General features: G+C 44.7%; 1 protein-coding gene across 3 annotated transcripts in view; it reads left to right on the top strand.

Moving 5' to 3' along the window:
• The window catches only part of LOC124776395, a 201,011-nt gene that overhangs the window by 68,898 nt on the left and 108,939 nt on the right, over positions 1-23,174 (top strand). For all 3 annotated transcript variants that reach the window (XM_047251368.1, XM_047251369.1, XM_047251371.1), the window contains exon 3: positions 1,998-2,172. In XM_047251368.1, coding sequence (XP_047107324.1) covers positions 1,998-2,172 — 175 coding nt within the window. The remainder of the gene's footprint in view (positions 1-1,997; positions 2,173-23,174) is intronic.

Below are 23,174 nucleotides of genomic sequence, written 5' to 3' on the forward strand. Positions count from 1 at the left end.
TGTATGGCTATTGTGATCAAAATGCCCAACGGGCGGGTGCTATGCATGCTGCTCGGTATCCTGGACGTCGTCATCCAAGTGTCCGGACCGTTAACTGGATAGTTACGTGATTTTAGGAAACAGGAAGTGTTCAGCCACATGTGAAACGTCAACCATGACCGGCAACAAATGATGATGCCCAAGTAGGTCTTTTAGCTGCTGTCGCGGCTAGTCCGTACATCAGTAGCAGACAAATTGCGCGAGAATCCGGAATCTCAAAAACGTCGGTGTTGAGAATGCTACATCAACATCGATTACACCCGTACCACATTTCTATGTACCAGAAATTGCATGGTGACGACTTTGAACGTCGTTTACAGTTCTGTCACTGGGCACAAGAGAAATTACGGAACGATGACAGATTTTTTGCACGCGTTCTATTTAGCGACGAAGCGTCATTCACCAACAGCGGTAACGTAAACCGGCATAATATGCACTATTGAGCAACGGAAAGTCCACGATGGCTGCGACAAGCGGAACATCAGCGACCTTGGCGGGTTAATGTATGGTGAAGCATTATGGGAGAAAGGATAATTGGCCACCATTTTAGCAATGGCAATCTAAATGGTGCAATGTATGCTGATTTCGTACGTAATGTTCTACCAATGTTACTACAAGATGTTTCACTGCATGACAGAATGGCGATGTACTTCTAACATGGTGGATGCCCGGCACATTGCTCGCGTGCGGTTGAAGCGGTATTGAATAGCATATTTCATGACAGGTGGATTGGTCGTCGAAGCACCGTACCATGTCCCGCACGTTCACCGGATCTGACGTCCCCGGATTTTTTCTGTGGGGAAAGTTGAAGGATATTTGCGATCTTGATCCACCGACGACGCCTGACAACATGCGTCAGCACATTGTCAATGCATGTGCGGACATTAGGGAAGGCGAACTACTCGCTGTTGAGAGGAATGATGCCAAGGCTCCGCGCTGAACATGAAACAAATTTACTTTATCATACATCGTGATGGCAGCAAGACCTGTAGTGGTGCAGCTCCAGACGTTGAAATACTACACGTATTGCCAAATGCATAGAGGTTGACGGACATCATTTTGAGCATTTATTGCATTAATGTGGTATTTACAGGTAATCACGCTGTAACAGCATGCGTTCTCAGAAATAAGTCCACAAAGGTACATCTATCACACTGGAACAACTGATTTAAAATGTTGAAACGTACCTACGTTCTATATTTTAATTTAAAAAACCTACCTGTTACCAACTGTTCGTCTAAAATTGTCAGCCATATGTTTGTGACTATCACAGCGCCATCTATCACAAAGGGGAAAAAAGTGGTCCAACTAAAACATTCATATTTCTTTACGTACTACACGTATATGAAATAAAAACATGGGGTTCCTATTTTAAAAAATGCAGTTGATATCCGTTTGACCTATGGCAGCGCCATCTAACAGGGCAACCATAGGGCCATCTGGTTTCTCCCTTCAAGCTAGACAAGTTTCGTTCTTTGTAATTTTTTCGTTTGACGCTTATTTCGTGATATATTTGGCCCGGTCACGATCAATGGACCACCCTGTGTACAGTCTACTGCCGCTTACAAAAGTGTTACGTTATTTAACAAAGGTGTACAAGTAAACGTGACTGAAAGCGAACTGATACATCGTTGTATGAGCGGCATGTTTACACTCGTCGACGGTAGCTTCTTGCAGCACCTCAAATCGCTCCGGAAGATCCATTCGCTGATGCCAAGGCTCCGCGCTGAACATGAAACAAATTTACTTTATCATACATCGTGATGGCAGCAAGACCTGTAGTGGTGCAGCTCCAGACGTTGAAACACTACATCCTCCACATACCAGGAGGGGATAAATGCCTCCTCTTCTCTCCCTCCCAGTGGTCTCCTACGTCCACAGCTTTCCTGTCCAAATGCCGCACGCCTTCCCCAGTCACGAGGCGACGCCAAGTAGACGACGCTGCTCTGTTTCCGCAGTGGGGCCCTGTGCTCCGGCGGCCCCGGGCTGTGGCCGGTGCCCGCGGACTGCAGAGGCTTCGTCCTCTGTGTGGCCGACTCTGCGCCCTCCAATGCGACTGCAGGTCGGCTGCTACGCTGCCCGCCTGGCACCGCCTTCTCTGCACAGCTGCGGACCTGCGTACCTGCCTCAGAGGTTAGTTGCTACGCTACAGCAAGAGGGAAGCGTTCTCACGCTGCAGGAGAAACCAGGTAAGTGACTACGGCTAAAAAGCAACGCTGCACTCGTTACATGTGAGGGTCCAATTCGGGGGTAGGGAAGCGTGGGAGGGGGCCTTGGGGTCATGATTGTCCTCAAAATACAGTTCTGTAAGAGCGTTTATCTATTTACGTGCATAGTGACCTACTGGAAATGCACGTTTTTGGACTGGCTAATAAAGTCCAGTCCACAGAAATATCCTACTTACAAGGAATCATGACCAACTCGACCTCATCTTCAAGTAAAAAAAGAACTCACCAACTGCGACATAATCGATGTGACGATGCCATGCTGATTATATTTATGTTTTGACGATGCCATTATGGCCGTATCACTTTAGGACATGGTGTAAAAAATATCTGAGGATGACTGAAACCGGTCATCGTCTAAAGAATTCATATTGTGATCAGAGACTGAAATAAAAAAAGCAAAAAAAGAACTCTTGCTAGATATTAGCCACAACAACCGATTCCAGGCGATAATTTGGGCCATAACTATTGTTTATCACTTCGTACACAACGGTATGGAGAGGTGCACTACAGGGTGCTGCAAACACGAAAATAAAGTAATCGGGAGTTTTATTTAACTTATGGCTTTCTCCAAGCGTTGCGAAGTCACTTTACAATAGAATGGAAAGCAATAAGGTCCAGTTATTACAAAAAACAATCTAAAGAGCGTAGTGCAGTTTGAGGCTCCCTCTGCAAACATCGGGCCAGACAGTGCACCATTCGACCAGGCGGCCAAATGGACACCCACATCGAGGGACCTCTAAAACTGTGGAAGGTCCTGATAACGCTATCTCACATGTGTACGCAGCATCTCCGTGCACTTGTCAGTGATCATTGAAAGTCTGACGCTCTTCACGCCCCTTGTATGCCACACCATCCGTGGGAACAATATTAAACACGAACTACGCTAATGCACATAGGAGACCGTTGTAGCTGTCGCAGAAAATTGTAAGTCTAATCATTTACAAATGGTTCAAATGGCTCTGAGCACTATGGGACTTAACATCTGAGGTCATCAGTCCCCTAGAACTTAGAACTACTTAAACGTAACTAACCTAAGGACAGCACACACATCCATGCCCGAGGCAGGATTCGAACCTGCGACCGTAGTGGCAGCGCGGTTCCAGACTGAAGCGCCTAGAACCGCTCGGCAACACCGGCCAGCTTAATCTTTTACATACCTGCTGGTAGTGTGCACGTACACGAAGTTACATTTCCATCCGACAATGTCTTCTGGGTGCTTCACTCGTGTTTGAAGTATACACTCAGGTGACAAAAAGACGGGGGATAGCGACGTGCACATGTACAGACGGCAGTAGTATCGCGTGCACAAGGTACAAGAGGGCAGTGCGATGGCGGAGCTGTCATTTTTACTCAGGTGATTCATACAAAAAGTTTTCCGACATGACTAAGGCCTCACGACGGGAAGTAGCAGACTTTAGACGCGGAATGGTAGTTGGAGCTAGACATCCCATTTCGGAAATCGTTGGGGGATTCAGTATCTCGATATCTACAGGGTAAAGAGTGTGCCGCGAATACCAGATTTCAGGAATTACATTTTATCATGAACAATGCAGTGGTTGAATGCCTTCACCTACAGAGCAAGTGCAGTGGTATGAGCGTAGAGTTGTCAGTGCTAAGAAACACAGCGTGAAATAATCGCAGAAGTCGAACGTACGACGAATATATCCGTTAGGACAATGCGGCGAAATTTGGTGTTAATAGGCTGCGGCAGCAGTTGAACAGCCGGCTGTGGTGGCCGAGCGGTTCTAGGCGCTACAGTCTGGAACCGCGCGACTGCTACGGTCGCAGGTTCGAATCCTGCCTCGGGGATGGATGTGTGTGATGTTATTAGGTTAGTTAGGTTTAAGTAGTTCTAAGTTCTAGGGGACTGATGACATTAGACGTTATGTCCCGTAGTGCTCAGAGCCATTTGAACCATTTTTTGCAGTTGAACACCGGGAATGCCTTTGCTAACAGCACGACATCGCTTGGAGCACCTCTCCTGGGCCCCTCGACCAAATTGGTTGGACCCTACACAACTGGAAAACCGTGGCCTCGTCAGATGAGTCCGGATTTCAGTTGGTAAGAGCTGATGGTAGGGTTCGAGTGTGGCCCAGATCCCACGAAGCCGTGGACCCAAGTTGTCAACAAGGCACTGTGCAAGCTGGTTTGGCTCCATAATGGTGTGGCCTGTGTTTATGTGGATTGGACTGGGTCCTCTGGTCCAATTAGTCCGATCGTTGACTGGAAAAGTTTACATTCGGCTACTTGGAGACTATTTACAGCCATTCATGGACTTCATTTTCCCAAACAACGATGGAACTTTTGCGGATGACAAGGCGTCATGGCACCAGGCCTCAGCTGTTCGTGACTGGTTTGAACTACCTTCTGAACTATTCGAGCTACTAATTGTCGAAGACTGACTAAGACTGAAGGCTGCCGAAGACTGCGACTGAGACTGGTGTGTAGCTCCCGCCAGCCATCCTATATCACGGCGACAGAGGGCACTTGTAGTCGAAGCTGCAGAAGGTGTGGCGCAGTGGCTGCGCAGCACTGGATCCGCCAGATCCACTATCGGTGCCTCTCAGAAATGTGCATTTCTATTGCGAACTGTGAGACACAGGTGGGAGTGGTACCGATCTATGACACCACAATAACTCTGATATTATGCAGTTACAGCCATCTTCGCGGGGACTGGTTGTTTGTCACTTGCTCTGCTCTACTACAGCCACTTAATGCCCGAGCCTGAAGTACTGTACAGCGGAGTGACAACCAGGGATGGCCGAGCGGTTCTAGGCGCTTCAGTCCGTAACCGCGCAACTGCTGCGTCGCAGGTTCGAATCCTGCCTCGGGCATGGATCTGTGTGATGTTATTAGGTTAGTCAGGTTTAAGTAGTTCTAAGTTCTAGGGGACTGATGACCTCAGATGTTAAGTCCCATAGTACTCAGAGCCATTTGAACCATTTGACAACCAGGGACCTCTTTGGGGATGTGGAAAGGCAGGAGGTGGAAGGTGGATATATCTGCCCAACGAGCTTTGAAATCTTTCGAAAACATGTTATTCTACACCAGAAATAGCGAGTACTTAAATTGTCAACCTTACGCATATATACGTTCAATATTATTTTAACGATATTCTCGTATTGATATTCTGCAGCTCTACTTACGCTCTAAAATCAAAATTAATAAACCTAAGTAACTGAAGAATAACTATGAAATGAAGCTAATTATTTGTATTTATGATTTAATCATTCCAATCGTACTGAAAAATAGCGCACTTCCTGCGAATGAACTTCACTTTAACAGTGCCAGCTTTAAAATCGAAAGAAAATAGCAAACAACAACCATGTAAATAATTCAATAGCGCTAAGTTACTTCTTTGATGAAACAGTATTTGTCGGCCGCTGTGGCCGAGCGGTTCTAGGCGCTTCAGTCTGGGACCGCGCGACCGCTCCGGTCGCAGGTTCGAATCCTGCCTCGGGCATGGGTGTGTGTGATGTCCTTAGGTTAGTTAGGGTTAAGTAATTCTAAGTTCTAGGGGACTAATGACCTCAGATGTTAAGTCCCATAGTGCTTGCTCAGAGCCATTTGAACCATTAAATTGAAACATCATTTCATTCATTTACACTGCATTTGTGAATCGCAACATAAAAATGTTCAAAGCAAACAGATCTCTGGTGCCAGCTACAGGTTAGAAACAGCGCACTTAGACACAATGAACAAAGCATGTTATCAGTGTCGAAACAGCGTTTCACAATCCACTTATTCATTATGCTGTATAGTACTTTCAGGCTGCTGCATTAACAAACGAAGGGAACCGCGTACGTTTAAATGCTGTACATTTAGAAAGTCATTACTGCATATTATCAAAATTATGGTCCAGACTTTCGTGTTTAATCGATTGCAAGTAGGCTTCTTCTCCTTAAAATGTGAAGTCGAGTGGGTGATGTTTCCTCGTTAGTTGAACTGCAATATTTTCTTGTTTTTCATTTCACTCAATGTTGTGCTTGGATGCTGATATTTGTAGAACCCTACTTCAGTCTGAAACATTCATTGAAATATGTAAAATAACATTTTATGAAGAGAATTTTATTTTCCGGGTTTAAAAATAGATATACTACGAAGTCAACACGATTGAAAAATCTTGTTGACAAGTGCCAATAATTTATCATTATGCCACCAGATGGCATAGTAGTAGTCCTTTGTGAAACTTTGTGCCTACTAATAGCTGCTGAAGCGTGAAAAACTCGTTTTCCTTCCATCCGGAGAGAAAATAAGTCACAATAAGTTTCAGTTTAATATTTTATATGTTACTTCTTGTTAAACACATGTGCATCTACACCTGAACTCTGCCAGCCACTGTGAAGTTCATGTATCGGATTTTACGACTCTTTCACGTAAGGACCACGGGGAAAACAACAGTTCAAATGCCTCTGTGCATCCTGACTTTTAACTTGTTTGTGTGACTTCAGTGTATTTTAAGTGCCCCACTAATCGCCAACTGTGTTATTTTAAATGTATGTCGACTTTAACTGTCCCCGTGTTAGTGTATATTTTAACTTCCATTATCTCCATTTAATGTATTTTTATATTCCCCTTTTTCCTCCCTTTTTTATGTATGAGTTTGCTCTTTTATTGTTTGTATGCCACTGGGCTGAAGAGCGACGGGTTGTGCCGTTGTCAGCCCTACCCTGCCAGTGTGGGGCAGGGGCATGAAATAACAATAAAGAAAAAAAGTGCATCCTGTAATTAATTTGGTTCCCACGATTTCTACTGGTGCGATACGTAGGAGGTTGTCGTATATTCCCAGAGTTATCACTGAAAGGTGGTTCTGGAAACTCTGTAAGTAGCCTTTCTCGGAACAGTTTACGTCTATCTTAAAGAGTCTACCAGTTCAGTTTCTTATGAATTTCTGTGACACTCTCCCAACGGTCGCATAAAACTGTAACCATCTGTGCTGCCCTTCTCTGTATACGTTCAATATCCCCTGTTGGTCCTATCTGGTACGGGTTCCATAAACTTGACCAATATTTCAGGATGGGAAACGCGAGCGATTTGTAAGTAACCTCCTTTGTAGACTGACTGTATTTCCCTAGAACTCTACCAATAAAGCGAAGTCTGCCGTTTGCTATACCTACGACTGAACCTATGCGATCATTCTATTTAATCTTTCTACTAAGTGTTACAACCGGGTATTTCTATGAGTTGACTGTGTTCCAGCTGTGACTCGTTGATATTGTGGTTTTAGGATGCTACGTTTTGTGAGGTGCACAGCATTGTTGTAATATTGCTATGGTTTTAAGTATTTGTAAAAGGTCCCTGCAGAATGTGTAACCTACAATTCTCGCTTTAGGTTATGGTAAGATAGAATGATATTTCATCGAGGAAGCAAGGAATGGTGGTAGCGCTAAAAAAATACAGGATATTCGAACAGGGAAATTGCAAGGAAATTGTTCATTGACTACGAAGCAGTGGGTATATCTTTATAAAAGCAGAGAGGTACCAAAATGTCAAGCTAACGACACCAAGCGGAAAGGAAAATGAGTTCAAGTGATATTGCTTTCAAAACAATGAGATTTTCAGAAGTGTATTTCACATAGAACAATGTTTAGACGACCTTCAAAGATGAATGCCAGGTCAGGAAGAAGACTATCAAGAAGAAACCTACGCTGACTATGAAAAACACTGCAGCTATGATTCAGTTTGCAACATGTATGAAGACTGGATCGTACGAGACGGAGACAGAGTAATTTTCTATGTCGAAAAGAAGTTTGGTGTGTGTGTGTGTGTGTGTGGAAGCGATGATGGCTTGAAACACTCAATTGAAACTGGAGAGGAACTGAACAAAGAGTGTGTTATTCAAATCGAAAAGTTTAGTAAAGGGGTGTAGTATGGATGTCTTCTGTTCCAAAGGAAGGGTAAAAATATATAGAGATGAAGTCAGTCGTATGGAATACTGTAAAATCGTTGAAAAGGAAGTAATGAACAAAGTTAGCGACCATTTCAGTGGTGAAAACCTTGGGCAATTTATTTTTCAAGATGACAGTCTCAGTTGCCACCGATCAAGGGTTGCACAGCAATGACTGAATGATGTGGAATTCCAGAGACTGTGGTGGCTAGCAAACTCTTCTGACTTGAGTTCTGTTGATAAATCTGGTCACTAATTCAAAAAAAGTTCCACTAATATTGCTTTCCATCGAAAATTCAGCTGAGAGGGAAGATAGAGCGTGTCTGGTACCATTAAATCGAACCTGCGTTGTTTGAACGTCTCGTTCACTAATTGTCGAGAAGAATCCATTCTCTGAAGGAAACCTGTGGGAAGTCTGCTAAATATTGAAATGTTGAATTTGTAGGTGCATTAACCTAAATGTATTACACATTAGGCTACATTCAATAAAATTCTCCGTATCACACTGGTGTCGCCCTAAAAGAATCCAAACTCCATACTACTAATCAAAACGGACTGCTATGTCAGTGACGGGAGGGAGACAGCGCATTCACTTCGGGGCTGTCCTCCATATCAATACCAATGGTACAGTGGACGATAGATCATCGCACGTTGGTGTACAATACCTTTGTCCTAAATGCTGTGTCTGTCATTACAACACGGCTGATATTTCATAGCTATTTTAATGGCGCAGCTCCAAGTCGCAGTACGTTACTGCGGTGGATTACAGCTTTCAAGGCAACAGGAAATATTTTTAAGTAGAAGGCACCAGAGAAAAAGTCTGGATTTAGAATTCCATTTGAATACAAGATACAATGGTAACGGTTCAGCAGATCAAAATGGTTCAAATGGCTCTGAGCACTATGGGACTTAACTGCTGAGGTCATCAGTCCCCTAGAACTTAGAACTACTTAAACCTAACTAACCTAAGGACATCACACACATCCATGCCCGAGGCAGGATTCGAACCTGCGACCGTAGCGGTCGCGCGGTTCTAGACTGTAGCGACTAGAACCGCTCGGCCACTCCGACCGGCAGCAGATCAAAGATAGCGATTTACAACAATGAGAAGACCTCCCTGTACATATGCATGTGATCCTTAAAGATGACACAAATGTAATAGTGCTTACAAGCAATGATGTGTATTTTCATTTAAATGGATCAGTTTAACGGAATTATATTTTTTGGGCTCCTGATCGACCTTGTGTAGCTCATGAAATACGAGGATGAGTCAAATAAAAACCTTATTTTTTTAAAATTATTATTTATTGTGCAGAAGTGGTACAAAGCTGTATTACTTTTCAACATAATCTCCCTCACGCTCAATGCAAGTCCACCAGCGCTTACAAAGTGAAAAAATTCCTTTAGAAAAAAATTATTTTGGTAGTCCGCGCAGGTATATGAAAGATGATATACATGTTAACAAACGTCCAAGTTTAATGGAACTGAGAGCTGTCACTGAAGTCGTGGGTCTGATTGTCCAAACCCAAGTGATGAGTAACTTCTGGTAGAGAGTTGAGAATTGTATTGCAGAAATCGCCGCCATATACGCGATTAGTTTGCAGTTGACAATTAAATGTCTCACAGAGATGGGACCATGTTTCCCAAATAGAAAATGTGAACTAATATTACTATTCATTTGAAAATCATCAATTTCGTGTAGGTCACACTGTCAATTTCCAAACATCTCATAAAAGCAGCATGAAAACTATGAGTTTCGAAAATGGAAAGAAATTCTAGAAAAAAGACAAGCTATTTTTTTACACTAGATGCTTTCCAGTTTCTTGGTCACGTGTATGAACTTGCACCCCGACCGCCTTCGTAGAGCTTTGCAGCCAAGTAAAGGAGACCGTCTACAGGCCACCGGACCTGCTGCCGACGGCAAGTCTGCTTTCAAATGCTATATTTATCAGAACTGAAGTTTCTTGGAAGTTGCGTTAAAGCGTTGCTGGCCGCTGTGGCTGAGCGGTTCTAGGCGCTTCAATCTGGAACCGCGCGACCGCTACGGTCGCAGGTTCGAGTCCTGCCTCGGGCATGGATGTGTGTGATGTCCTTAGATTAGTTAGGTTTAAGTAGTTCTGAGTTCTAGGGGACTGATGACCTCAGATGTTAAGTCCCATAGTGCTCAGAGCCATTTGTTAAAGCGATGTACTAAGCGATGATGTAAACAAATTATTATTATATTAAAACATTTCATTTGTTTTACGATTATTATTATTATTATTATTACGAGAATTGGGACAGAAATCATTGAAACTATTTTTTTTTTTTTTTTGTGGATACCAGCCCGGTTGCAACATGCGACATGTACAAATGAAAGAACGAGTTGGGGACTACATGTACGGGCGTTCAAGAACACGCGAACGTTGCGCCTCACATATTTATTATAGTAGCGTACAGGACAACACTGGTTTCATGGAGCAAAATGATTACAGCACAGCACACATACATCTGACAAGGCAAAATTGGGTCTAAAGGCCCTCGATGTAGTCCCCTGTAATGCTCACCACACGCTGCCACCTATGGGGGAGACGCTGACAGTGCAGAGAGCAATCTTACCGTACGACAGCGCAAAACCGCAAAGTACATCTATGTAGATCCTTCGCAAGCCACCGTACGGTGCGTGGCGGAGGGTACCCTGTACCACTACTAGTCATTTCCTTTCCTATTCCACTCGTAAATAGAGCGAGGGAAAAACGACTGACCATATTCGTCAGTATGAGCCCTAATTTCTCGTACCTTGTTGTCGTGGTCCTTACACGCAATGTATGTTGGCGCCGTTGAATCCTTCGGTACTCAGCTTGAAATGCCGGTTGCGTAAAGCTTTTCAATAGCGTTCCTCGAGAAGAACGTCGCCTTTCTTCCAGCGATTCCTACTTGAGTTCCCGAAGCATCGCCATAACACTTAAGTGTTGTCGGAACTGCTTCGATGCCTTCCATTAATCCGACCTGGTAAGGATCCCAAACACTCTAGCAGTACTCAAGAATGGGTCGCACTAGCGTCCTATATGCGGTCTCCTTTACAGATGAACCACACTTCCCTAAAATTCTCCCAGTAAACCGAAATCGACCATTCGCCTTTCCTACCACAGTCCTCAAATGCCCGTTCTATTTCATATTGCTTTGCATCGTTACGCCCAGATATTTAAATGACTTGACTGTGTCAAGCAGGACACTATCAATGTTGTATTCGAACATTACGGGTTTGTTTTTCCTACTCATCCGCATTAATTTACAATTTTCTACATTTAGAGCTATCTGCCATTCACCACACCAACTAGAAATTTTGCCTAAGTCATCTTGTATCAACCTACAGTCACCCAGCTTCTACACCTTACCGTACACCGCAGCAGCATCAGCAAACAAACGCAGACTGCTTCTCACCCTGCCAGCCAAATCATTTATGTACATTGAGAACAACAGCGGTACTATCACACTTCCCTGGGCACTCCTGACGAGACGCTTGTCTCTGATGAACATTGACCGTTAAGGACAACATACTGGGTTCTTTTACTTAAGAAATCTGAGTCAGTCACATGCCTGTGAACTTATTCCATATGCTCGTACCTTCGTTAACAGCTTCCAATGGGGCACCGTGTCAAATGTTTTCCGGAAATCTAGAAATATCGAATCTTCCTATTGTCCTTCATCCATAGTTCGCAATATTTCATGCGAGAAAAGGGCAAGCTGAGTTTCGCACGAATGATGCTTTCTAAAATCAAGCTGATTCGTGGACATAAGCTTCTCGGTCTCAAGAAAATTTGTCATACTCCAACTGAGAGTATGTTCAAGGATTCTGCAGCAATCCGAGGTTAGGGATATTGGTCTGTAATTTTGCGGGTCCGTTCTTTTATACTGGAGTCACCTGCGCCCTTTTCCAGTAGCTTGGGACTTTGCGCTGGGTGACAGACCCACGATAAATGCAAGCTACGTAAGGGGCCAGTGCCGTAGAGTACTCCTCGTAAAACCGAATTGGGGTTCCATCCGCAGGTGGTGACTTATTTGCTTTTAAATCTTTCAGTTGTTCTCTACGCCGGGGACGCTTATTGTTACTCGTATGTCGTCCATATGGGAGTCTGTTCGATGGTCAAAGGATGGTATGTTTGCACGATTCTCTTGCGTGAACGGTTTCTTAAATGCGAAATTTAAAACTTCTGCTTTTGTTTTGCTATCTTCAACTGCCACACCAGCGTGGTCAACAACGGACTGAATGGAAGCCTTAGACCCTCTTAGCGATTTTACGTATGACGAGAATATTCTTGGGTTCTCTGGCAGATCTTTTGCTAAGGTGTGACGGTGGTAGTTGTACGCTTCGCGCACAGATCTTTCCACAGACGCACGAATGTCTACTAACTTTTGCTTGTCTTCATTTATGCGTTCCCTTTTTGAACCGAGAGTGCAGCAGCTTCTGCTTCATCATCATCTTCCGAATTTCGTTATTAAACCATGGTACGTCTTTTCCATCCTCTAGCGGTCTAGCCGATTACTACACTCATGCTCATAAATTATGGACAATGCTGATACATGGTGAAACAACGCTCTGGTGGGCGGCTTGCGGGTTTTAATCACCTCGGGGTATGACAATGCCGTACATTTGACCTGCGGTCGTCGCACCGTTGCGCTGGCAGCAGTCCACATACGCAGAGGTGTGTTGGTGCGTGTCAGAGTACAGTGCAGCGAGTAAGTGTGCAGACGTTTTCAGACGTGATAATGGTGACTGTGTGTTGAAAATGGCTCAAAGAACACATATTGATGACGTTATGAAGGGTAGAATACTAGGGCGACTGGAGGCTGGTCAAACACAGCAGGTCGTAGCACGGGCCCTTCGCGTGCCACAAAGTGTGATCTTAAGATTATGGCAACGATTCCAGCAGACAGGAAACGTGTCCAGGCGCTACAGTACGGCACATCCACAGTGTACAACCCTACAAGAAGACCGATATCTCACCATCAGTGCCCGCAGATGGCCACGGAATATTGCAGGTAACCTTGCTCGAGACCTTACCGCAGCCATTGGAACAGCTGTCTCCAGATACACAGTCTACAGACGACTGACCAGACATGGTTTATTCGTCCGGAGACCTGCAAGGTGCATTCCACTGACCCTTGGTCACAGGAGAGCCCGTAAAGCCTGGTGTCAAGAACACAGTACGTCGTTATTGGAACAGTGGTCCCAGGTTATGTTCACGGACGAGTTCAGGTATAGTCTGAACAGTGATTCTCGCCGCGTTTTCATCTGGCGTGAACCAGGAACCAGATACCAACCCCTTAATGTCCTTGAAAGGGACCTGTATGGAGGTCGTGGTCTGGTGGTGTGGAGTGGGATTATAATTGGTGCACGTACACCCCTGCATGTCTTTGGCCGAGGAACTGTAACAGGTCAAGTGTATCGGGACGTCATTTTGCACCAGTATGGCCGCCTTTTCAGGAGTTCAGTGGGTCCCACCTTCCTCCTGATGGATGATAACGCACAGCCTCACCGAGCTGCCATCGTGGAGGAGTACCTTGAAGCAGAAGATATCAGGCCTGCCTGTTCTCCAGACCTAAATCTCATCGAGCACGTCTGGGATGCTCTCGGTCGACGTATGGCCGCACTTCAAACCCCTAGGACACTTCAGGGGCTCCGACAGGTACTAGTCCAAGAATGGGAGGCTATACCCCAGCAGCTGCTCGACCACCTGATCCAGAGTATGCCAACCCATTGTGCGGCCTGTGTACGTGTGCATAGTGATCATATCCCATATTGATGTCGGGATACATGCGCAGGAAACAGTGGCGTTTTGTAGCATATGTGTTTCGGGACGGTTTTCTCAACTTCACAAATGCTGTGGACTTAACAGATCTGTGTCGTGTGTGTTCCCTATGTGCCTATGCTATTAGCACCAGTTTTGTGTAGTGCCACGTTGTGTGGCACCACTTTCTGCAATTATCCTTAATTTATGAGCATGAGTGTAGTCACGTAACTCTCAAGACCACGATTTACAATCTGCTTAAAGTTTGCCCACAGTTCCTCTACGTCCCTCTTACTGGAACTAAGTGATGTCAGTTTACTGTCTAAGTGAGATACTAGCAACTGTGTGTCTGCTCTATCTAGAAGAAACACTCTCCTAACCTTCTTGACAGATTTATTAACTTCCTTAACCATAGTTGCTATTGATCGCTAATCCCCGTTTCTATACTGACATTGTCGATAAGGTCCGGCCTGTGTGTAGCTACAAGGTCTAAGATATTTCCATTGCGTGTGGACTGTACAAGACAGTTTTCAAAAGTGCTTCGCGCGACTGCCTGCCTGTACCTCGCGAAATGAATCCATAGATATTCCAGTCTATACTCGGTATGTTAAAGTTACCTCCAACTAGTATTGCATGATCAGGGTATTTACGAGCTAATGACTGTAGATTTTCTTTGAATGACTCTAGAACTGTCACAGCAGAATTGGGTGGCCGGTAAAAGTATCCAGCAATTAATTTGGTTTCACCTGTATGTGTTATACGCAACCAGGTAACTTCACTCTCACACCCAACTTCTACCTCAATTGAGACAAAATTTTTGTCAACTGCAATGAACACTCCCCCTCCTGTGGTCACTAATCTGTCTTCCCAATATACGTTCCGCGAATCGCTAAATGTCTCAGAGCATTCCACTTCGCTTTCAGTCAGCTCTCGATTCCAAGAATAATTTGAGCGCGAGAAATTTCCTGGAGGGCAGTAAATTCGGGAACTTTGTTACGAATGCTTTGACAATTAACTGATAAAATTTTGATAGTCGAAATATGTAAGGCACAACTGCGATGCTGGGGATTGGAAGAATTGGAACACCCACCGTATCCCCCTGACGTCTGGCCCTGTGACTTTGATCTCACAAGACTAGTAGAGGAACCACCACGTGTTAGGCGGTGTGTAACACGAGAGGACACTGTGAATATGAATGAGCGGATGGCATCGATGGCCGGGAGGCCCTATGCGGGGAAGTTCGGCCGCCAAATGCAAGTCTTATTTCAGTCGACACCACATTGGGCGACTTGCGCGCCGGTGATGAGGATGAAATGATGATGAGGACAACGCAACACACAGTCCCCGAGCGGAGAAAATCTCCAACCCGGCTTTAATGTTGTGTGACAACAACAGATGACCCGACTCAGGCATGGTGTAGGAAATGGTGACGCAGATGGTATTCAGCGCCTCGCACAGTGTTGGCATCGTGTGGTGAACGTTGCAGCGGAGTACTTTGAGGGCTTTTGGACCTAGCTTTACCTCAACTGTTTATGTGCTGTGCTGCAATCATTTTGCAGTATGACACCGGCATAGTCCTGTACACCACCGTAATAAATATGTGATGCACAATGTTCGCAGGTTCTTCAGTGTCCAGTAGTTGCCACCTCGTCCTTTCATCTGCGTATGTCGCATTTTCCACCAGGATGTTACCTCCAACAACAACAACAAAATAGTTCCAATGACTTTATCCCCAACTCTCTTCTAGTCGTAGGAATCTATATCACTGTGAAAGTGGGCATACGATAAGTTAGATATGGGAAGGAGGAGGTTGTAGTAAATTGTGACATCATCAAACCTCCCTCCAGAAGACACAAACTTAGATCCGTGTCTCGCCTCGTGCAAAGCCACTGCTGTAGCCGATGTCACTACTGAAGCGTGCTTTTACGTTGCCTCTCTACTCTGCGGCAGGCTCTACAAGATAACGGGAGACGTGGCTGGGAGGGGTGAGGGGCAGGAGGGGGAGCCGGGATCACACCATCAAGGTCAGGACTGCTGCAGAGAGCCCATAAATTATGCGAAGTGCCCAACTGACACATTTATCATACATTTTTCTGAGTGTGAATGTAAAGAAAGCGAGTTTAATTTATAAAGCTTCATTATCAGAAGGACAGTAACATACTTCCCTGTTAGAAAGTGCTTATAAATGGTAATAACACCCAGTCGATTATGGAGCGCAGTTTTGCCACGTTTGAGAGTTATTCTCCCTTTAATACTGTTGTGCTCGTTATTGTATCGGAATTGCACCAATGGTCTAGGGGTGCCAGCACGGTAGCTCAGCGTGTTCGGTCAGAGGGTCAGCAACTGCCCTCTGTAATATATATAAACTGAGTCAGTGGAACAACGATGAACTTGAACGGGTGCCAGGGGCACGTTCACCACGAACAAATCCAACGAACAAAATGAGTTAAAAAAAAGGAGTCGTGCGTTTGATTAGTAATCGAAACGTTCTGGGTCCCGAGTTCGAACCCAACCATCACTTACATTTTGAATCAGAATCATTAGCAATGAAGGCCGGAGACTTCCGGCATAAGAAGTCACCCTCATTCAGCGAACAGTTTTGTCAAAGATGGCGGAGGAGTGGACAGAGGTTCAGGGCACTCTCTTGTCCTTCGGGTGGGAAACTGCCCCTAAAGGCTGAAGAATCAGCGATCATCAACGGCATAAGGATGCAGAAGGCAATGGAAACCACTGCATTAAAGACACGTAACGTGTATCCACAGGACATGTGGCCTGTAACTGAAAAAAGCGTCGTGATGATCTCTCCATTGGCAAAAGATTCTGGAACAGTCCTCCATTCGGATCTCCGGGAGGGGACGGCAGAAAGAGAGGTGACTATGAGGAAAAATTAAATAATCAACTAATGGCTAACATTTTGAGACGAATAACCATCGAAAGGACAACGTTCTACGAGTCGGGGCGTAGAATGTCAGGTGTTTGAACGTGGTTGGGAAGATAGAAAATCTGAAAAGCAAAATGCAAAGACTCAATCTAGATATAGTAGCGCTCAGTGAAGTGAAATGGAAAGAAGGCAAGGACTTCTGGTCGATGAGTATAGCGTAATATCAACAGCAGCAGAAAATACGAGGGTGAGTCAAATGAAAACCTTAAATTTGTAATAACAAATCGAATTTCGCGCCGTTACCCTGTAAGTTGGTAAGTGTGCTACAAACAGCGTGCAGAATGGCCTGTAGGTGGCAGCATAGTGCAGATGCACACATACCGTCGCAGTATCAATATAAAAATGGCCGTCCCACTTAAGACTTGAACCAGGGAAGAACAGCGTTATGATATTCGGTTTTTGAGTAGTGAAGGTGTGAAACCTATTGAAATTCATCGACGAATGAAGGTTCAATACGGAGATGCATGTTTGTCACGCAGCAAGTCTAGGAAGTTCGCAAATGGTGTGACTGCAGTGGAAGATGTTCCTCGTCCAGGTCAGGCACAACGAGTTGTGACTCCACAGAACATTGCAGCAGTTGAAACCATTGTGAAGAAAAACCTCCGAGTGACACTGAATGACATTGCAGCATGTTTACAGATTAGTCATGGGTCAGCACATCACATTGTGCATGATGTGCTCCAGTTTCACAAAGTGTCTGCAAGATGGGTGCCACGGCAGCTGACTCCTGAAATGAGAGAACGACGTGCTGATGCTTGTGGAGAACTTCTTCAGCGCTTTGAACGAGAAGGTGATGGCTTCCTTGCAAGAATTGTTACTGGGGACGAAACCTGGGTTCACTTCCACCTACCGGAAACGAAGAGAGCGGGCAAGGAATGGCGCCATTCCTCATCACCAAAACCAAAGAAGTTTCGAACCGAACCATCAGCAGGGAAGGCTATGCCGACTCTCTTTTGGGACGAAAAAGGCGTCATTTTGGAGCATTACATGCCTAGAGGGGCCACAGTCACCAGTGCATCATACACTGATCTAAAAAATCATCTGCGGCCTGCAATACAATCAAAGCGATGTGGATTGCTGTCAGCAGGTGTCCTTTTGCAACATGACAATGTAAGGCCCCACACTGCCCGTACAACAGTTACAACAATCACAGACCTGCATTTTGAGTGTCTTCCTCATCCTCCATACTCGCCAGACCTTGCCCCAACTGATTTCCATATGTCTGGACCACTCAAAGACGCAATGGGAGGATAGAAGTTCCGTTCCGATGAAGAGGTACGCCACGCGGTTCGTGAGTGGTTGCGCGGACTACCAGAAGAATTTTTTTCTAAAGGAACTTATGCACTTTGTAAGCGCTGGAGGACTTGCATTGAGCGTGGGGGGAGATTATGTTGAAAAGTGATACAGCTTTGTACCACTTCTGCACAATAAATAATATTTTAAAAAATATTTAAGGTTTTCATTTGACTCACCCTCGTAGTATAACGGGAGTAGGCTTCGTTATGAATAGGACGGTAGGGCAGAGAGTGTGTTACAGTGAACAGTTCAGTGATAGTGTTGTTCTTATCAGAATCAACAGCAAACCAACACCGACATTGATAATTCAGGTATACATGCCGAAATCGCAAGCTGAAGATGAAGAGATAGTAGAAGTTGATGAGGATACTGAAAGGGTAATACGATACGTAAAGGAAGATGAAAATCTAATAGTCGCGGTGAACTGGAATGCAGTTGCAAGGGAAAAAGTAGAAGAAAATATTACGGGAGAATATGGACTTGGTACTACGAATGAGAAAAGAGGAAGGTGAATTGAGTTATACAATAAATTTCAGCTAGTAATAGCGAATACTCTGTTCAAGAATCACAAGAGAGGAGGTATACTTGGAAAAGGCCGGGTGATACGTGAAGACATCAGTTAGATTACATCATGGTCAGTCAGAGATTCCGGAATCAGATACTGGATTATAAAGCGTTCCCAGAGGCAGAAAAAGATTCAAATCACAATTTAGCAGTGATGAAGAGTAGGCTGAAGTTTAAGAGACTAGTCAGGAAGAATCAATGCGCAAATAAATGGGATGTGGAAGTACTAATAGATCAAGAGGTACGATTGAAGTTCCCTAAGGCTATTGATACTTCGATAAGGAATAGCTCAGTGGACATTTCAGTTGAACAGGAAAGAGCTTATCTAAAGAAGGCAATCACAGAAGTTGGAAAGAAAACCGTCGTGCAGAGAAGGTAACTGCGAAGAAACCATGGGTAACAGAAGAAATACTTTAGCTGATCAATGAAAGAAGGATGTACAAAAATGTTCAAGGAAATTCAGACATACAGAAATACATGTCACTTAGAATGAATGAAATAAATAGGAACTGCACCGAAGCTAAGGCAAAATGGCTGCATGGAAAATGCGAAGAAACCGAAAATGAAATGATTGTCAGAAGGACTGACTCAGCAGACAGGAAAGTCAAAATAGCTTCAGTGAAATTAAAAGCAAAAGTGGTAACATTAACAGACCTCTGTGAGGAGTCGATATAGAAGAGGTAGGGGATCGAGTATTAGAATCAGAATTTAAAAGAGCTCTGGAAGACTTAAAATCAGATAAGGCAGATTTGATAGATAACCTTCGATCAGAATTTCTAAAATCATTGGGAGAATTATCGTACAATCAGCTTAACAACTCATGCATCCAAGTTGCTGACGAGAATAATATAAAGAAGAATGGAAAAGAGAACTGAGGATGTGTTAGATGACGATCAGTTTGGCTTTAGGAAATGTAAAGGCTTCGGTGAGGGAGTTCTGAAGTTGGGGTTGAAATGGAAGCAAGAGTAAAATAAAATAAAGACACGTTCATAGGATCTGCCGACCTGGAAAAAGCGATCGACAGTGTAAAATGGGGCAAGATGATCGAAGTTAAAGAAAAATAGGGGTAAGCTATAGCGAAAGATACGATACAATATGTACAAGAGCCAAGAAGGAATAATGCGGGTGGAAGACCAAGTACGAAATGCTCGGATTGAAAAGGGTTTACGACAGGAATGTAGTTTTTTGCTCCTACTGTTCAATTTCTACATCGAAGAAACAATGGAGGAAATAAAAGAAAGGTTTTGGAGTTCGATTAACATTCAAGTTGAAAGGATATCAGTGATAAGATTCGCTGATGATATTACTATCCTCAGTGAAAGTTAAGGAGAATTACAGGATCTGCTGAATGGGATGAAGAGTCGAATGAGTACAAAATATGGACTGATCGAAGTAGAACGAAATTAATAAGAAGTAACGGAAATGAAAACAGTTAGAAATTAAACATCAGAATAGGTGATAACGAAGTGGATGAAGTTATGGAATTTTGCTACCGAGGCAGAAAAATAACCAATGACGGACGGTGCAAGGAGGATATAAAAAATAGACTAGCGCTGGCAAAAAGGGCATTCCTGGTCAAGGAAGAAATTTCTGAAAACGTACGTTTGGAACACAGCATGGACTGTGGGAAAACCGAAAAAGAAGAGACTCGAATCTTTTGAAATGTGGTGCTACAGATGAATGTTGAAAATTTGGTGGACTCGTAAGGTAAGGAATGAAGAGGTTCTGCGCTGAATCGGTGAGGAAAGGTATATGTAGAAAACACTGAGAAGAAGAAGGGATAGGACATGAATTTAGCCATCAGGGAATAACTCCCATGGTACTAGAGGGAGCTGTAGAGGGTAAAAATTGTAGAAAACAGGTATTGGAATACATCCAGCAAATAATTGAGGACGTAGATCTCAAGTCTACTCCGAGATGAAGAGGACGGCACAGGAAAGAAATTCGTGGCGGGCCGCATCAAACCAATCAGCAAACTGATGACTCAAAAATAAAAAAGTTGTATTGGGGAACCAACAGAGACGAAAAACTGCGTGACAAGTTAAGTTTCTTGTGTTTTATTCTAGTTTATACAAAGAAGAACTCGAAAAGAAGACCGAAAGATTGTTTGGATGTACAGCAGAGATTTAACGAATGATGGTAGTGATGTATTGAGCATGCCTGTAATGTCAGTTGTGAGTAAAAATTCACAGTATCTATTATTGAATGGAATACATTTAATACTTAACTCTCTTCTGAAGAGCACCAACGTCAGACATAATATTAGACCGATAACCGCTTTTTATCAAAGACATAACCAGTTTAAGTTATATTTCCAAGAAGTTGTAAGTACATTCTCTGAGCGCTGAATGTGGTAAGCGAACGGCGCTCGTCGCACTACATGGCACGACGTCGACCCTGAAAATAGAACTGCTGATGCTCCAGCTGATCCTCCACATTGCTCTGCCGACGTCACTCACTCGCTCAGTCACTTAGTAATGAAATGCCCACACGGCCTTGCTGTAGTGCAGGCAAAGCAGTCCAGTAGTATTCCTGCAGGTCTAGCGTCTTGCAATATTTATTTGGGTCTGTCTTATGAACCGTTAGCTGGGTTAAGCGTCTTTCATGGTGGGAGTATTCTGATACTGCAGGTATGGCTTGTAACCATATGAAGTCCAGCCATCGCGTAGTCTCTCAGAGATGAGGAGGCTCTCAGACTGTTGAGCTTTCCCATAAACACAGACGCTCGCCTGACGGAGGCAGTCCCTTAAGAGTGAGAAGCCAGTGTCTTCGTAGTACTGACGTGCAGAATAATCGGGCGGAAGGCTAGCCGCACGGCCCAACTGTGCACTGTTTGCAGTCGTTGGATGGTCATTGCCGCGACCTTTCCGCACAGTACAACAACAAATTTCGGCACCGGTATCACCAGCCCCAGTTAGTGAGGTCGCAGTGTCGAGGCAGCGTTGACGTCGGGTTAAGATGAGGGTACAAGGCACGGAATCGCCTCAGAACCCTGTTCCTGGCGTCTGCGATGTGAATCTGTCAGGTAAAACGTCTGTTCAGGATCACCCCCAGGTATTTTCCGGTCCTGGGCCACGGTACGGGGCCAACCAAGATGGAGACAAGTGATATGGCAAGAGACAGCGCCCATCTGGTGAACACGAGCGCCTGACCTCTGGTGGCGTTAAATTTGAGGCTCCACTTCGTCGACCACGAGCCAAGAACATCATAGGTGACTTGCAGACGTCGTCGTAGTATCTCTGCAATCATATCCCGGGCGGAGAGCGCTGGAAGCGCGCAAACATGGGACGTTGGACATATGCAACGGGGAACAGCAGGGGCCGAGCAACCACCCGAGCGGCGCTCTAGACACACAAAGCGCGCTCAAAGAGTTTCTGATCGAAGGTCGTACAGTCCAGAATCGGTATGTCAATCACGCAAAATCGCCTTGAGCATTTAGACAATCATCCCACCAAGTTGAAGATACCCGTTTGGAAAAACAATGCGTCCTGCGGCGTGAAGAATTTCCATAACTGGCTGCTGTACATCCCCTTCCGACATGAATCGTCGATCTTTCAAGACCTTTTTTAAGGAACCGAAGGCGTGATAATCGCATGAGGAGAGATCAGGACTATAGGCAATGTGCTAGAATGTCTCCAATTGATTTGGCGTAACTTCGGCGTTACGACATTTGCGACATGTGGACGTGCATTATCATGAAGTAGCAGCGCGTAACTTGGCACACCATTCCACAGCGTTGGTTTTCGACAGTCATGCTGCCCGATACACATTCTTCATTGTCCGATTGGTATCTACCACTGTTTGTCCTCTGGCAGGCGAAAAGAGAATAACAGCGCGTTGGTCCTGAGTGGAGCAGGCTACCGTATGACGTCGGGCCCCGTGCACAAAAAGCTCGTACACGAGGCCGTAAAGTCACATGGGATCAAACGTGCTGGAGATTTCCGAGCGCACCGCCCCTACGGCACTCGCGCCGCTCCACGACTCCCATGGCCTGATCCATCAGTCTGCTGCGTGAAGAAGGCCCTAACTGCCTGCTTTACAAACTCAAGAGAGCGGAAGGATAATACGAAGCTCTAGTTCCACCCTTGTGACCGGCAGAGCAAAATTTTGTGGCAAAGGCGGCGCCCTCAGCCTCCCTGTTGTATATACGGAGAGAGAGTGACCATCACCGCTACGACGGCCATGTTTCAGCCAAACGGCGGCGGAACGTAAGAACGACGGATAGCACAGAGTAAATTCCACTAGTATACCTCTCTGTATTTGAGACAAAAATGTAAGATGAAATGGTGAAAAATTCACTACTAGTAGCTTTTTGTACTACTGTGTGCTTACTAGAACAATAATACAGCTCGCTAGCGTTATTTACTCTTGTAGTACGTGGAGTTGATACAGCGAATGTAAACACTATTTAGGAATCTCTGAATTTCTGTTTCGAAACTTGCTCAGGA

This window comes from Schistocerca piceifrons, chromosome 2 (assembly GCF_021461385.2).
Source record: "Schistocerca piceifrons isolate TAMUIC-IGC-003096 chromosome 2, iqSchPice1.1, whole genome shotgun sequence".
Lineage (NCBI taxonomy): Eukaryota > Metazoa > Arthropoda > Insecta > Orthoptera > Acrididae > Schistocerca > Schistocerca piceifrons.